The 17276-nt window shown below is 43.5% G+C and overlaps 1 protein-coding gene across 2 annotated transcripts in view; it reads left to right on the plus strand.

The window, feature by feature from the left end:
• Window positions 1–17276, plus strand: part of LOC141117264 (NACHT, LRR and PYD domains-containing protein 3-like) — a 157959-nt gene that overhangs the window by 101699 nt on the left and 38984 nt on the right. For both annotated transcript variants that reach the window (XM_073610028.1, XM_073610027.1), the window contains exon 7: window positions 13695–13859. In XM_073610028.1, the coding sequence (XP_073466129.1) occupies window positions 13695–13859 (165 nt within the window). The remainder of the gene's footprint in view (window positions 1–13694; window positions 13860–17276) is intronic.

Genomic DNA, 17276 nt, shown 5'->3' on the forward strand with positions numbered 1-17276 from the left:
GGGTGATGTAATTGCTGTTTTAGGCAAAAATGGGGGTTATTTCCTAAGGGCAAATACACTTTGCAGTACAAGTGCAGGTTCAGTGCAGTTGCAAGTGCACTTGTAGTGAAATGTGTTTTGGCATTTAGGAAGTACCAGCCAACACTGTTTTTTATAAGGTTACCCAATCACGACATTTTCTGCACTCAACACATTTCTGTCAGGGTCAGCTAAAACAAACACAAGCAGTAAATGTCCACAAAGAATTTCTTTTGGTTGTTTTTTATTTGAAAAAGGTGTCACAGATTGTCTGGCATATTGATAGCCCCCTACCCGCAAAGAACTCCAGGTAGCGTAACCGGACATCACGGGCATTCAGGGAGGGCAAGCCAAGACGGCCACTTTCAAGCGCCGTCAGTGTTGATGGATTTGGGATTCCGGCCTCAGGCCCAACTGAGCCAGCATAGTTGGCTGAATGTTTTCTTAAAAAATTATGGAGAACACAGCAGGCAAGTATTATATGGTTCAGTTTATACTCCACCATATGGATGGGTGTCAGAAATAATCGGAACCGGCTGGCCAGGATTCCAAATGTGTTCTCCACCACTCTTCGGGCTGTGGCCAGCCGGTAATTAAAAACCCTCTGTTCCGGGGTGAGGGTCCTCATCGGGAATGGCCGCATCAGGTGGTCCCCCAGCGCAAATGCTTCATCAGCAAGGAACACAAATGGGAGACCTTCAACATTGTCCTCTGGAGGTGGCAAGTCCAAGCTGCCATTCTGGAGACGCCTGTAGAACTCCGTCTGGGCGATCACTCCACCATCGGACATCCGGCCATTCTTCCCCACGTCCACATACAAGAACTCGTAATTAGCCGACACCACCGCCAACATCACTATACTATTAAACCCTTTGTAATTATAATAGTACGACCCCGAGTTGGGTGGTGGGACGATGTGGACGTGTTTCCCATCAATTGCCCCTCCACAGTTAGGAAAGTCCCACCGCTGGGCAAAGTGGGAGGCCACAGTCTGCCATTCCTGTGGCTTTGAAGGAAACTGTTGAGGAAAAAACAATAAACATTACTATTTTTTCTAAGATACATGGCAAGCAGATTAGACACAAACATTATGGGGCAACCTCCAGATAGCATTTACTAAGGGGAATTTAACAAGGCCAAAGTATAAGGTACACCTATCATATTCCCCCTCCCCCCTCTCATGGGCCATTTCTAACATTATAGGGGGGGGGACTCTTGGACAGGTAACCCTCTTCACTTCATTGAGAGATGAATGCCTAAATACAGGGTATTACTTGTAACAGCCCCTCCTTAGTTACACTATTGGCAGCCCACTGGACAGGTAAGAAGTGTCAGAATACAAAGATATAAATACACACTGTACACATTTGAGGACATTTGGACATTCTGCTATTACCTATCAAGATAATAATAGAATAACAAAACTTTAAACAGTACCATTGGAAAGTATACAGGCAGGCCCTTGCACTACATGCTTTGGGGAATTCATCCATACATCTGACCAGTAAAGAGATGGGTATAGTGTGTATGGGTTTGGCAAAGTCAGCAGATGATTGAGGATAGATAGAGAATTGGGATCAGCTGACTTAGCAGTTGGGGGAGGGAGGGTTAAAAAAAATTGGGGGACACCACAAAAAAAACCCTCTGGCACTCTGCCTGAATTGAAATCAAAAATCACATTTCCAAACATTTTAGGGGGTGTTTGGGGTAAAGCACTACTATAGAGCTGATAAAATACATTGTTAAGTGACTACATGAGGTTAATATAGGGCAGGAGACACCATGCTGGAGAGGTTATTGAAGGGCAAATATGTATGAAGGACCTAACATAATAATTACATAACAATCCAGCATGCATGAGGACAAAGGGGACATTCACAGCATATTACAATCATGGTAATTAGGGAATGAGGGAAGAAATACAAAATATTATCAAACATTAAATACAATAAAATCTGAGATAAAAGGATAAAAATCTTACCTTCATATACTCCTTCTGCAGGACCTGGATGATGGCAGAACAGATCTCTGGGATAATGATACCCAGAGCCTGGGGGGAGATGCCTGTCGAGAACTTTAAGTCCTGCAGGCTTCTCCCTGTGGCCAAATACCGCAAGGTAGCGACCAACCTCTGCTCTGGAGTGATGGCTTGCCTCATGCAGGTATCCTGCCTGCTGATATAGGGGGTCAGCGAAGCCAACAAACGGTGAAATACGGGGTCCGTCATCCTGAGAAAGTTCCTGAAATCATCAGGATTATTCTCACGGATCTCACGGAGCAAAGGCATATGACAGAACTGGTCACGCTGAAGCAACCAATTCTTGGTCCATGAACTCCTCCCCACCCTGTTCATGGACTGGACTTGTGTCAAGGTCAGGACCCCAACACCAAGCCCCTGCACAGCACGAACTGTACGAGGAGTACGCATACGAAACATGGCTAGAAAACGGTCGGCTGCTCAGAACGAAGTAACAGAATGCACTGAAGAACAGCAAGGCCTGTGAAGAGCGACCTGAAAACCAGTAACGAACGAACAAGAATACAATGACTAAAGTCATGCGGAACTTGCTTGCATGCACTGAAGAGCAGATACAAACCCACAAGCACAAACTGAACGGCAGAAAACGATCTGAAAGCCACGAGTCTGAAAAAGCGCGAATCGTCTCTCACCAAACTTTTACTAACATGAGATTAGCAAAAGGAGCCCAAAGGGTGCCGCGCTTGGTTCTGAACCGGCCTTTTCTAGTCTCGTCGTACGTGGTGTACGTCACCGCGTTGTTGGCGATCGGAAATTCCGACAACTTTGTGCGACCGTGTGTAGGCAAAACAAGTTTGAGCCAACATCCGTCGGAAAAAATCCTAGGATTTTGTAGTCGGAATGTCCGAACAAAGTCCGACCGTGTGTACGGGGTATAACAGTTCAGCAGTCAGTAATATAACCTCTTTTGCTGGCCCACTTGTTAGGGCCCAATTATTATGGCAGAGAGCTCAGGATAATGTCCTTTTAGGCACTAATGATGACACTGACTCTGTGATACTTATGGTGGTAAAAACAAATATCCAGGCGCACTGACCAGAGGCCAAGTGAAAAGTCAAAAAGAAAAATTAAATGTAGTTGTGGCCGCTGCTGTCCAAAACTCATAGACAAATGAGGGCAGAAGATATAATCAAAGGGGTGAACATTGCTGATCAGTAAACATAAATAGGACCCTCAGAGGCAAAGTGAATGGTGAACATTTTATTATTTTTTTAACCACTTCCGGACCACTGCACGCCGATACACGTCCTAACTTTGATGGGGGATATCGTTGTTATGGCAGCAGCTAGCTGCCATAACACCAATATCCTTGTGTTCGGCCGGCGGTCCGGTTTCTGATAAGAGTGGTCTCTGCGGCAGATTCACCGCGAGATCACTTTTATTGGCAGCAGGAGAGGGGCCACCCGCCGCGCTCCGGTGCCCTCCGCCGCTTTCCGGATCCATCGGCAGTAGCGGAGGCAATCGGATCTTCACCCTGGCTGGGCATAAAGACGAGTGAAGGGAAGATGGCCCCCACCCGTCTCCATAACAATGCAGGGCAGAAGCAACGTCAAAATGTCACTTCCGCCCACAGCTCTTAAAGGGACATTTTTTTAAATTATTTTTTTAAATGACAATTGTTTAAAAAAATTTTTTTGAATTTAAGTGTAAATATGAGATCTGAGGTCTTTTTGACCCCAGATCTCATATTTAAGAGGTCCTATCATGCTTTTTTTTTTTTATTACAAGGGATGTTTACATTCCTTGTAATAGGAATAAAAGTGACACTTTTTTTTTTAAAACAGTGTAAAAATAAAAAATAAAAGGTAAAATAAATAAGAAAAATAACATTTTTTAAACGCGCCCGTCCCACCGAGCTCACGTGCAGAAGCGAACGCATATGTGAGTAGCGCCCGCATATGAAAATGGTGTTTAAACCACACATGTGAGGTATCGCCACGATCAGTAGAGCAAGAGCAATAATTCTAGCCCTAGACCTCCCCTGTAACTTAAAACATGCAACCTGTAGAATTTTTTAAACATAGCCTATGGAGATTTTTAAGGGTAAAAGTTTGTTGCCATTCCACGAGCAGGCACAATTTTGCAGCGTGACATGTTGAGTATCAATTTATCTTTCATAATATAAAAAAATTGGGCTAACTTTACTGTTTTACTGTTAAAAGTGTGCTTGTAAGATCGCTGCGCCAATACGGTGTGACAGAAAGTATTACAACAACCGCCATTTTATTCTCTAGAGTGTTAGAAAAAAAAAGTATATATATAATGTTTGGGGGTTCTAAGTAATTTTCTAGCAAAAAAACCTGTTTTTAACTTGTAAACAACACATCTCAAAAAGAGGCTCGGCCATTAAGTGGTTAACAATAATAAAAAGTTCTTACTTTGCCTCTGAGGGTCCTATTTATGTCTGCTGATCAGCGCTGTTCAACCCTTTGATTATAACGTATACCCACCGATCAATCTCTTTTTTCGTTCAGCCCACAGGCTGCATGAAAAAAAGAACATTACAATATATGCCCAACAAGGACCAGCAACGTACTGGTATGTTGCTGGATTTTGCGTGGTTATACCAGAATGATGCCTGCAGGTTTTGTTCTTTTCAGCCAGCGGTTGGCTTTTATGTAAAAGTAATCCCAGCAGCTAATTAGCCACTAGACTGCTTTTACAAGCAGTGGGAAAGAACGTCCCCTTCCTCCGTCTTCCATGGTTTTCTCAGGCTCTCCTGTCCCACCGGGGAACCTGAGAATGCAGCCAGTGGTTCTGCCACCTGACCATAGAGCTAATCGAAGACCAGGACTGCTCCAATCATCTCTATGTCTAAGAAACCGGAAGCTACGAGCATTTCATGACTTTGGTTTCGCCGGATATTGGTTTCGCCATTGGGAAATTAGGAAAGCATCTTATCACACGATCTTGGTGTGGTCAGATGGTTTGAGGGCAGAGGAGATATCTAGTGTCTAATAGATCCCAAATGTTTTTTTAAAAGAGTACCTGTCACTACCTATTAACATTCCCTGAGATAACAATAAAAATGATCAAAAAAATGAAGAACAGTGTAAAAATAAAAGAAAAAAGCAAAAGAAATAATAAAAAGGCGAATGCAAGCTTCTGTCTCATGTCATATGTAAACAGCAATTGCACCATCCATGTGAGGTATCGCCACGAATGTCAGATCGAGGGCAGTAATTTTAGCAGTAGACATCCTTTGTAAATCAAAAGTGGTAACCTGTAAAGGCTTTTAAAGGCTTTCAAAAATGTATGTAGTTTGTCTCTGCTGCACGGTTGTGCACAATTTTAAAGCATGTCGTGATCATCTTTTGAACGTTACCAATGTGTTTTAGTTCATTAAAAATTCAAAAAAGTGTTTTTTTCCCCAAAAAATTGCATTTGAATAATCGCTGTGCAAATACTGTGAAAAAATAAATTGCAACACCCACCATTTTAATCTGTAGGGCCTTTGCTTTAAAAAATATATAATGTTTGGGGGTTCAAAGTAATTTTCTAGCAAAAAAAAAAATATTTTTTCAAGTAAACAATAAGTGTCAGAAAGGGCTTTGTCTTAACCACCTCAATACAGTGCACTTACACCCCCTTCCTGCCCAGACCAATTTTCAGCTTTCAGCTCTCTCACACTTTGAATGACAATTACTCAGTCATGCAGCACTGTACCCATATGGAATTTGTGTCCTTTTTTTGACACAAATAGGCTTTCTTTTAGTGGTATTTAATCACTAGTGGGTTTTTATTTTTTGTGCTATAAATAAAAAAGTCTGTAAATGTTGTGAAAAAAGGCCTTTTTCTTTGTTTCTGTCATAAAATTTTGCAAATTAGTCATTTTTCTTCATAAATTTTGGACAAAATTTATACTGCTACATATCTTTGGTAAAAATAACCCAAATAAATGTAAATTATTTGGTCTTTGTGAAAGTTATAGAGTCTACAAACTATGATGCCAATCACTGAAAATTGATCACATCTGATGTACTGAAGGCCTATCTCATTTTGAGATACTAACAAGTCAGGAAAGTACAAATACCCCCCACATGACCCCTTTTTAGAAGGTAGACATTCCAAGGTATTAAGTAAGTAGCATGGTGAGTTTTTTTAAGTTGTCATTTTTTCCCACAATTCTTTGCAAAATTAGGATTTATTTTTTTTTACAAAATTGTCATATTAACAGGTTATTTCTCTCACATACAACAAATTACTCCCCAAAATACTTTCTACTACTCTTCCCGAGTATGGCGATACCACATGTGTGAGACTTTTACACAGCCTGGCCAAATAGAAAGGCCCCATATTGAAGTAGCATCTTCAGGCGTTCTACAAGCATAAATGACACATCTCATTTCTCAACCACCTATTACACTTTTGAAGGCCCTGGAGCACCAGGACAATGGAATTGCCCCCAAAATGACCCCATTTTGGAAAGCAAACACCCCAATGTATAATCTATCAGGCATAATGAGTCTTTTGAACGGTTCATTTTTTTTCCAGAAGTTTTTGGAAAATGTGAAAAAAAAATGGAAACGCATTTTTGTTACACAAAGTTGACAATTTATCAGATATTTCCAACACATAGCATGTACATAGCAAAGATGACACCACAAAATACATTCTGCTACTCCTCCTGAGTATGGCGATACCACATCAGCCTGGCCACATACAGAGGCCCAACATCCAAGTAGCACCATCAGGCATTCCAGGAGCATAAATGACATATATAATTTCCTGGCAACCTATTATTTTTGAAGGCCCTTCATATTTCTAACACATAGCATGTACATACCAAGAATTACAATCCAAAATAAATTCTATTCCGGAAAGGGTAAAAAAAAAACATTACCTGTTCTTTTAGTAGTATCCACAGAGGAGAACACTGGTCCAGGCAGCAGGAAGGGATGTGCTTAGCGACAGCAATAGTAATTATCCAGGCAGCAGGCAGGAATAGTGTCTATAGTCAGCACAAGGATATTGTCAGCACAGCACAGTCCATAGAAATTGTCCAGGCAGAGACAGCCATCACAGCCCTAATATTGGTCCTGGTACACTGTTACCTGCAGACACTCATTGTACCGCTCTCCAGCCCTTCATAAACATACTGCCTCTTGCTACAGCTAATTATTTGCATAGTCCAGGTAGCGGTGTAGTCCATTCATGCGGAAGGCAGAGGCATGATGGCAGTAAGTCAGCAGCAGGCTGAGGGCTGCAATCAGGTCAGACCTGTGCACAGGGGCACAGGGGTAGAGGCTTCGACCCACCCAAATCTTTATGAAGCCTCCGGACTCCAGACCCTAATCTGGAACTTCCGAAACCTGGAGAAAACAAAAAAAATGTCTCCATCCGGAAAAACAATTCTGGAGCCCCTCACATATGTGAGACCCCTGTGTACTACAGTAGCAGGGCAACAGATCAGTCCAAGCGGTAGGCAAAAGCATAGTCCATAAAACAGGCCGGGGTCAGTTCATGTGCAAGCAGTCCAGGTGGTAGGCAGTAGCGTAGTTGATAAAACAGGCCAGGGTCAGTTCACGTGGAGGCAGTCCAAACGGTAGGCAGAGGCATAGTCACAAAACAGGCCAGGGTCAGTTCACGTGGAAGCAGTCCAAACGGTAGGCAGAGGCATAGTCAGAAAACAGGCCAGGGTCAGTTCACATGGAAGGCAGTGGCATGGTTATTTGGGGAAGCATGGAAAATGGTCAGCACAGATGATGAAAATGGGGAAATGGTTAAAAATATGGGCTAATATTTTAGAGATGTATGATAAAGTTGGAAGCATTCACCAATGCAAAAGCCAGGTTGGGAGGGACACTGAGGACAATGGTAGCTGGTATCTTTTCGAAACCCTCTTTTGGTGCACACACAACTTTTTTTGTCATCTTCGGCCTGCTTCAGATGGTGGAATGTTGAAGAGGGGAAGTGGCACTCATGAAGTTGGCAAACAGCCTCAGAGCAAAGGTCTTCTGGGGGTTTTTGGTGATATATGAGGGACGTAACAACTTCTTCTATGAATTGTAGGAAGGGAGGGCTTTCTGTGGATTTGGTGTAGACTACATAGGAATTATAAACGGCCAAATGGATGAGATAAATTGCTGCCTTCTTGTACCAGAATCTGGACCTCCTTATCGACAAATAGGGCTGAATCATTTGATCATTGAAATCCACCCCCCATGTAGTGATTATAATCTTGGACACATACTGGCTTTTCAATAGGACCTCTTCTTCTTTGAACCTCAATTGTAGTGTCATCATGGCTGGTGGACATCATGTGCACGTCCCTTTTATCCTTCCACCTCAAGGCCAGCACTTCGTTGCATCTCACTGCTGCTCTTTCCCCCCTTCGCAGCTTTTTGTTTGCTAGAGATTGTGGGAAGCCCTTCCTATTTTTTCTGGAGGTTCTGCAGGCCAGGGTTTTTGCAATGTATAGGTGTTTGAAAAGGGGCAGGCCATTGTAGAAATTGTCAAGGTATATGTGATATCCTTTGTTCAGAAGTGGGTATGCCAAGTCCCATAAAATCTTTCCAGTTGTGCCCATGTAGGCCGGGCACTCAGGGGGCTGGAGCTGGGAATCTTTTCCTTCATTGATGCGGAACGCATACAAATATCCCGTGGCTCTCTCACAGGGCTTGTATAATTTTACTCCATATCTGGCCCTTTTGCTAGGAATATATTGCTTTATTCCTAGCCGGCCTGAAAAGGGTACCAGGGACTCATCAACACATATATTCTGATCGGGGTCATAGAGTTCTGCAAATTGTTGGGAAAATAAATTTATCAGTGGGCAAAGTTTATATAATTTGTCGTAATTTGGATGATTGCGGGGAGGGCACTGGGTGTTGTCGCTAAAATGAAGAAAGCGCATTATTATTGCGTATCAGGACCTGGCCATTACGGCAGAATAAATGGGCATGTTGTGGATGGGGTTGGTGGACCAGTAGGCATGTCCTTCATTTTTTTTGTAAGCCCCATGTTTAGGGTGAGGCCCATAAACAATTTGAACTCCTCCAAATTCAGATCTCTCCACTCAAATGGATGGGCATAGTATGATTGGGGGTTGTTGGCAATATATTGCTGGGCATATAAATTTGTCTGGTCCACAATGAATTGCAGCAAAGTGTCGGGCAAAAACAGATAAAAAAAATCAATCGCTGTGAAATTTTGGGTGTTGGCCTGCACACCTGGCTGTGCTGTGAATGGGGGAATAATTGGTGATCCCGAGTCGGATGGCAACCACGTTGGGTTGGCAAGACCATCTGGCATATATGTAGAGGCCCTGGCTTTTGGGGGACGTGACACTCCAGTAGTTGGGGGAATTGAATTTCCTGTGCTGGTACTCAGGCGTGATGTGGCAGCACTGGTACTGGGTCTGGGCATTTGTTCCTGGGGCCTATCGCTGGCGACAGCGCTGGTACTGGGCATTTGTCCCTGGGGCCTATCACTGGCGGCAGCGCTGGTACTGGGCCTGGGAATTTGTTCTTGGGGCCTATTGCTGGCGGCAGTGCTGGTACTGGGCCCTGGAATATAATCCTGGTTTCCAGAGTGTCGTGCCCTTTTAGGAGGGACCCATTCTTCCTCTGAATCATTTGCCGATTCACTATTGGGTTCAAATGCCGAATTTGATTCGGAATCAGAATTGGAATCTGATGAGAACTCCCCGTTGCTCTCATCAGTCATGGAGAGGATCTGGAACGCCTCTTCACTGGTGTATAATCTTTTGGACATGACGCTGATAACTGTGTGAAAGGTGGCAGGTTACGGTCACTGATGGGCTGTGGGATGGGTGGCAGGTGACGTTCAATGATAGGTGATGACGGTGTGACAGGCGATGGTCACTGATGGGTGACAGGCCACGGACGGTGACGGGTGATGGTCACTGACGGGTGATGATCACAGACGGGTGACAGGCCACGGTCACTGATGGGTGATGGGTAATGGCTGACATCACTGATGGGTGACGGGTAATCACTAATGTCACTGATGTGTGACGGGTGATGGCTGACGTCACTGATGGGTAATGGCTGACGGTCACTGATGGGTGATGGTAATGGCTGACGTCACTGATGGGTGATGGGTGACGGCTGACAGATGACGGTCACTGATGGCTGACGGGTGACAGCTGACGGTCACTAATGGGTGATGGGTAATGGCTGACAGTCAGTGATGGGTGATGGGTAATGGCTGACGTCACTGATGGGTGACGGGTGTTGGCTGATGGTCACTGATGGGTGACGGGTTATGGCTGACAGGTGACTGCTGACGGTCACTGATGGGTGAGGGGTTATGGCTGACAGGTGACGGCTGACGGTCACTGATGGGTGACGGGTTATGGCTGACAGGTGACGGCTGACGGTCACTTATGGGTGACTGGTGATGGCTGACAGGTGACGGCTGATGGTCACTGATGGGTGATGGGTGATGGCTGACATGTGATGGCTGATGGTTACTGATGGGTGACGGGTGATGGCTGACAGGTACACCGCTGACGGTCACTGATGGCAGTCTTATGTGACAGGTGCACTTTATGGGGTGACTATTGGGTAACAGATGACAATTGGGGGGGCGATGGGACAAGTGTTGTGCTTGTGCAGTACAATACAGACACAGATCAGTAACTCACTCCTCCTAGCTCTTCTCTCCTCACACTGAAAATGGTGTGTGAGGAGAGAAGAGCTGGTAACAGCTAGTTACTGCAGTGTGTTTACATTTAGTGACCGGCTGTGAAAGGATTACAGCCGATCACGTGGTAAACAGCAGCCAGCCAATGGCTGTTTACCATCGTCAGTGAAGAGCAGTGTTCCCGGGAACACGCTGCCACTGACGTGCACGCGCGACACGCTCCCGATCGCACGCATGCACTGTGCACAATGGGGCGGTACCAGCTGTCATCGGCCGTGACTTCATCACGGCCGATCACATGGTAAATAGCCATGCCCCATGGCTGTTTACCCTCCTCGGTGGTGAGCGATGTCTCCGTGACACGCCGCCACCGAGGGTACAGGGATGCGCGCGCACAATCACATGCATTCCCTTTTTAAAGGGCAGGGCATCATATGACGCCCCCTCCCAGAACGAGAGCCGCGCCGCCTGGTCGTCATATGACAGACGACTGGCGGCAAGCGGTTAAAGTGGTTAGAAGAGTGGTAGTGGTAGTGACTTCATCACGGCCGATCATGTGGTAAACAGCCATGCCCCATGGCTGTTTACCCTCCTCGGTGGCGAGCGATGTCTCCGTGACACGCCGCCACCGAGGGTACAGGGATGCGTGCGCACAATCACATGCATTCCCTGTTTAAAGGGCAGGGCATCATATGATGCCCCCTCCCAGAACGAGAGCCACGCCGCCTGGCCGTCATATGACAGGCGATGGGCGGCAAGCGGTTAAAGTGGTTAGAAGAGTGGTAGATGTGTGGCATAAGCTTTTAATGTTGTGCATAAAATGCCAGGACAGTTCAAACCCCCCCAAATGACCCCTTTTTGGAAAGTAGATACCCCAAGCTTTTTGCTGATAGGCATGTTGAGTCCATGGAATATTGTATATTTTGCCACAAGTTTCAGGAATATTACAATTTTTATTTATTTTTTTACACAAAGTTGTAACTAAATTATATAATTCTCGAACGTGCCATGGGTATATGTGATATTACACCCCAAAATACATTCTGCTGCTTCTCCTGAGTACGGGGCTATCATATGCGTGGGACTTTTTGGGAGTCTATCTGCGTACAGGACCCCGAAAACCAAGCTCCGCCTTCAGGCTTTCTAAGGGCGTAAAATGGTGATTTCACTCCTCACTACCTATTACAGTTTCAGAGGCCCTGAAATGTCAAGATAGCACAAACCCCCCCAAATGACCCCATTTTGGAAAGTAGACAACCCAAGGTATTTTATAAGAGGCACGGTGGGTATTTTGCAGCTCTCATTTGTTTTGGAAAATGAAGAAAGAAAAGGATTTTTTTTTTCTTTTTTCAATTTTAAAAAACTTTGTGACAAAAAGCGAGATCTGCAAAATACTCAACATGCCTCTCAACAAATACCTTGGGGTGTCTACTTTCTAAAATGGGGTCATTTGGGGTGGGGGGTTCTGCTATCTGAGCATTTCATGGCCTCCAAAACTGTCATAGGCAGTGAGGAGTGAAATCAAATAGTGATGCCCTTAGAAAGCCTAAAGGTGGTGATTAGTTTTTGGGGTCCTGTACACGGCTAGAAAAAAAAGTCTCACACATGTGGTATCCCTGCACTCAGAAGAAGCAGCAGAATGAGTTTTGGGGTGTAATTTCACATATATCCATGGCACGTGTGAGCAATATATCATTGTGTGACAACTTTGGAGTGTCTACTTTCCAAAATGGGGTCATTTGGGGGGGGTTGTGCTATCTTTGCATATCATGGCCTCTGAAACTGTGAGGAGTGAAATTAACTTTTTATGCCCTTAGAAATCCTGAAGACGGTGATTGGTTTTCAAGGTCCTGTAAGCAGCTAGGCTACCAAACGTGGTATCCCCGTACTCAGGAGAAGCAGCAGAATGTATTTTGGGGTGTAATTTCACATATATCCATGGAATGTGTCAGCAATATGTAATTTCAGTGACAACTTTGTGTAGCTTGTGACAAAAACTAAAATATTCAATGTGCTCAAAAAGCCTCTCAGCAAATTCCTTGGGGTGTCTACTTTCCAAAATGGGGTCATTTGGGGGGTTGTACTGCCCTGCCATTATAGCACCTCAAGAAATGAGATGGGCAGTCATAAACTAAAAGCTGCACAAATTCCAGAAAATGTACTCTAGTTTGTAGACGCTATAACTTTTGCGCAAACCAATAAATATGCGCTTATTGATTTTTTTTTTTACTCGAGACATGTGGCTGAATACATTTTGGCCTAAATGTATGACTAAAATTAAGTTTATTGTATTTTTTATATAACAAAATTAGAAAATAGAATTTTTCAATATTTTCAGCCTTTTTTTGTTTATATAGCAAAAAATAAAAACCACAGAGGTGATCAAATACCACCAAAAGAAATCTCTATTTGTGGGACAAAAGGAGGCAAAATTTGTTTGGGTACAGCATTGCATGACCGCGCAATTACCAGTTAAAGCAGCACAGTGCCAAATTGTAAAAAGTGCTCTGGTCTGGAAGGGGGTAAAATCATCTGGGGCTGAAGTGGTTAAAATATAGGCACCCCATTGGCCCTACGCCAATCCAGTGGTGCAATTCCAGTCATTAAATACTCCCTAAAAATTAGAAACAATGGCTGTGAAATGACAGAGCTCAATTCTTTTAGGACACATGGGTGGATGCCATCTGGTCCAGGTGCTTTATACACCTTTATTCTATCTAAATATTTCTGGACCAGATCACTTATGAGACATTATGGATCATTTGGGGCTGTGTCACTACCACCCCCATTATGGACATGAGCCCCCATGCTCCTTTGTATACACAGAGCTGAAGAAATTATTTTATAAAAATGCCAATAGATTATAACATTTTTCTGATTAAATTATATTTTCTGGAGTTTTATATAAATGATCTGATATAAAATGATTCCAATAAAGAAAAATGAGTTCCATTCATGTAGAGAATAGTTACATTCATTCCTGGGGGAGAAATTCATTTTCGTCTGGTAACTTTCTTCTCTTCTACAGATTGGATAATAATCACCTGACAGACAGTTCCTGCCCCCACCTGGCATCTGGAATAAGAAATAACCAGACACTGAGGACACTGAACCTGTCTAGGAACAATCTGGAGGGTCCTCATTTCAGGGATCTGATGGAAGCTCTGACAACAAGCCAGATAGGGAAATTAGAGTGAGTATAACAGGATTGACTGAGACAATAATATTCTGGGACAGTTTTATATGTAAACCACATAAATAATATATAAATATGATAATAAATAATAATATAATGTAATTATATAGTTTTCCTTTTTGTCTCAGTAAATAGCTAATCCTGGAATGTTGAGTAATTCTTGAATCTTATCACTCTATTAGCCATGAAATAATTGTTTCATAAAACCTGTTATTCTGTTTTGTCTGGTAACTGAAATAGATGAGATTATAGGAGGTCTTACACGGGGGAATCTGTACTTACTGCAATCACCAATTAGAGCCTCATATGACCTTCCTGTCATGACCATTTTATTTAATATTTATTACAAGTATTTATTTATATATCGCCAAAAATGTATATAGCACTTTACATACATATTATACATTTATATATATATACATATATATAATAAAGTAACATAAACTTGAACTGTGGAGGTAACAACAATACTTATCTTACAGTTGAAGTACTGCCACCTATCCCGGGCACCCCATCTGGGAACAAACTGTGTCCAGGTTAGAGTGGAAGCACAGTCAACTATGATCAGTGTCATATCGATATTGAAGTAACTTGAGGTGGTACAGGATCAAGACTGGAAACAGGGTAGTTAGATACATTGGTTGGTACACAATCCACATACTGGTGTAATCTGTAATGGAAGGCATAATTTTTCCTGTACAGAGGGTGAATGACTTATAAGTTGATGTGAGTAGGCAAGATAAGCTTGCCAAGGTGATAAAGGAAAGGGGAATGAAAAGGGGGGGAAAGGGGTTAGGGATAGGGCAAGCCAGTCACCATAACAGAAAGACTTTCAAATTTTGACTGTGCAACTAGGATTTGATAACCAGGGTTCCCATTTATCTCTAAATACTATGAGACTGAGGTTTGTGATTGCCAGTAATTTCTCCATCTCGCATTGGTGGTTGAGGGTGAGAATGGCATCACTAAGATTAGGTGGATCGATAGTATTCCACTTCCTTGTAATAGTGGTTTTTGCTGCTAATAAAAATTGTATGATCACTACTCGGAACTTGGGAAGAAATTTGTGAATGTTCAGGTGCAAGATGGCTAGTTCCGGATGAGGTGCAATGTGTCGGCTACAAATATCAGACATTATGGAAAAAATCTTGTTCCAGAATGACCGTAGTGATATACAAGACCATAATATATGGTATAGGGTTCCAGATTCTCCTCATTTTCTCCAGCACAAGGCCGATTGGGATGGGTAGAATTTGGAAAGTTTGTACGGGGTAAGGTACCAAGAATGTATAACCTTTTGGTAATGTTCCCAGTGGTTAATGCACTTAGATGAGGTAAAAGTGGTAGAGAAAGCTTTCACCCAATAGGTGTCTGGGAGGGTTTTTCCCAATGCCTCTTCCCATTTTAGCATGGTAGTGGTCTTTGAGATGGGATCTTGGGTGTTGTGGATATTATAAAACAGAGAAATACCCCTTAGAGGGGATGTTGATTCGAGGAAGAAGGTATACATGGAGACTGGAATTTCTAATGCCGCGTACACACGGTCGGACTTTTCGTCTACAAAAGTCCAACGGACGCGACGGACTAAAGCTGGCTGGTAATCCGATCGTGTGTGGGCTTCTCCGGACTTTCAGCAGACTTTTTCAGCCTCAAATCCGACGGACTTTAGATTTGAAACATGCTTCAAATCTTTACGTCGTAACTACGACGGACCCCGAAATCCGCTCGTCTGTGTGCTAGTCCGACGGACAAAAACCCATGCTAGGGCAGCTATTGGCTACTGGCTATGAACTTCCTTATTTTAGTCCGGTGTACGTCATCACGTACGAATCCGTCGGACTTTTGTGTGGTCGTGTGTAGGCAAGTCCGTTCGTTAGAAAGTCTGCTGCAAGTCCGCCGAAAGTCCGCAGGAAGTCTGTCGGACAGGCTGTCGGACTTTTGTAGACGAAAAGTCCGACCGTGTGTACGCGGCATAAGTGTAGAGGTAGAGGATGTTTATGGAGGAAGGAGCGTACTTGTAAATAGGTAAATTGTGCGGGCGGTGGAAGGTCAAATTGGGTAGATAGGGTTTCATATGTGTGGAGAGATGTATCCTGGTATAGGTCTCTCAAGAGAAGAAGGCCTTTATTTTTCCATAATTTAAGGTCAATGCAGGGTATAAAGTGTTGGAGCACTGACAATGGGGTAGGGATTTTAAAAAGTGATCCCTTGGGTGAAGATAAGAGGGGAATTTCCAACCACAATATGATAGAGATTTGTACAGTTGGGATAGTAGAGATGGGTGGTGGAGCTCCCATTCTACTAGCGATAAGAGTCGATTGGTAATTTTTATGTGGAACCGCGTTGGATTCCATAAATGCCCACGTTTTATGTTTAGGGGAGTTCCACCAGTATCTAAGTTGATCTAATATGCATGCTTTATAATATGCCATAATATTGGGTACTCCCATTCCACCATTCCTTCTATGCCTTAACATAATATTGAGGGAGCATCTTGGGGGTTTGTGGTTCCAAATAAATTGTGTGAAGAGTTTTTGGGTGGCAGAAAGGAAGGTTTGCGGTAAGGGGATTACTAAGGTGCGAAAGAGATAAAGGAGTTTTGGTAAGAGCAGCATTTTTAAGGTCGCTATTCTTCCAGCCGTTGAAAGTTCTCGAAGGGATAGTTGTCGAGGCAGTGATTCCAAGAAGGGCTTAAAGTTATGTTCATATAGCTGTGAGGTGTGTGCAGTTAGTTGAATTCCTAAGAATGTCAAAAAGTGGGGGGACCACTCAAAGGGGAACCTATTAGTTAGGTAAATTTTCATGGAGGGTGGAACATTAAAACCTAAAATTTGGGACTTTGTGGTGTTTAATTTATAGTAGGATACGGCACTAAATACTTCCAGCTATTTCTGTGTCTCATGTAGTGATGTTTTGGGGTTAGAGAGCATGAGCATGACATCATCCGCAAATAGGCTAATTTTATGTTCAGTATCGCCAATAGTGATGCCTGTAATGTTGGGATGAGATCGGAAGCTTTCCGTCAATGGTTCCATAAGGAGCGTAAAAATAATGGGCGATAGGGGACATCCTTGTCTAGTTCCTTTAGTTATTTGTATCGGGTGGAGGTAAGTCCTGAGGTGAGTACAGTGGCCGATGGAGTGGATAAAGGGATAGAATGGCTGTCTGTATCCATCCCGTAATCCCGAAATTATCAAGCACTGTCTTGAGATATCCCCAGTGGACCCTGTCTAACACCTTCTCCGCATCCAAGGAGAGGAGCAGAGAAGGCGTCCGAGAGGGCCCAGCATGGGAGATTAAATTAATGAGACGTCTAGTCCCATCAGGGGCCTGGCGACCTGGGACGAAGCCCACCTGGTCAGGATGGATAAGGAATGGTAAGATTTTTTGTAATCTGATTGCTACAAGTTTGGC

This window comes from Aquarana catesbeiana, linkage group LG13 (genome assembly GCF_042186555.1).
Source record: "Aquarana catesbeiana isolate 2022-GZ linkage group LG13, ASM4218655v1, whole genome shotgun sequence".
Lineage (NCBI taxonomy): Eukaryota > Metazoa > Chordata > Amphibia > Anura > Ranidae > Aquarana > Aquarana catesbeiana.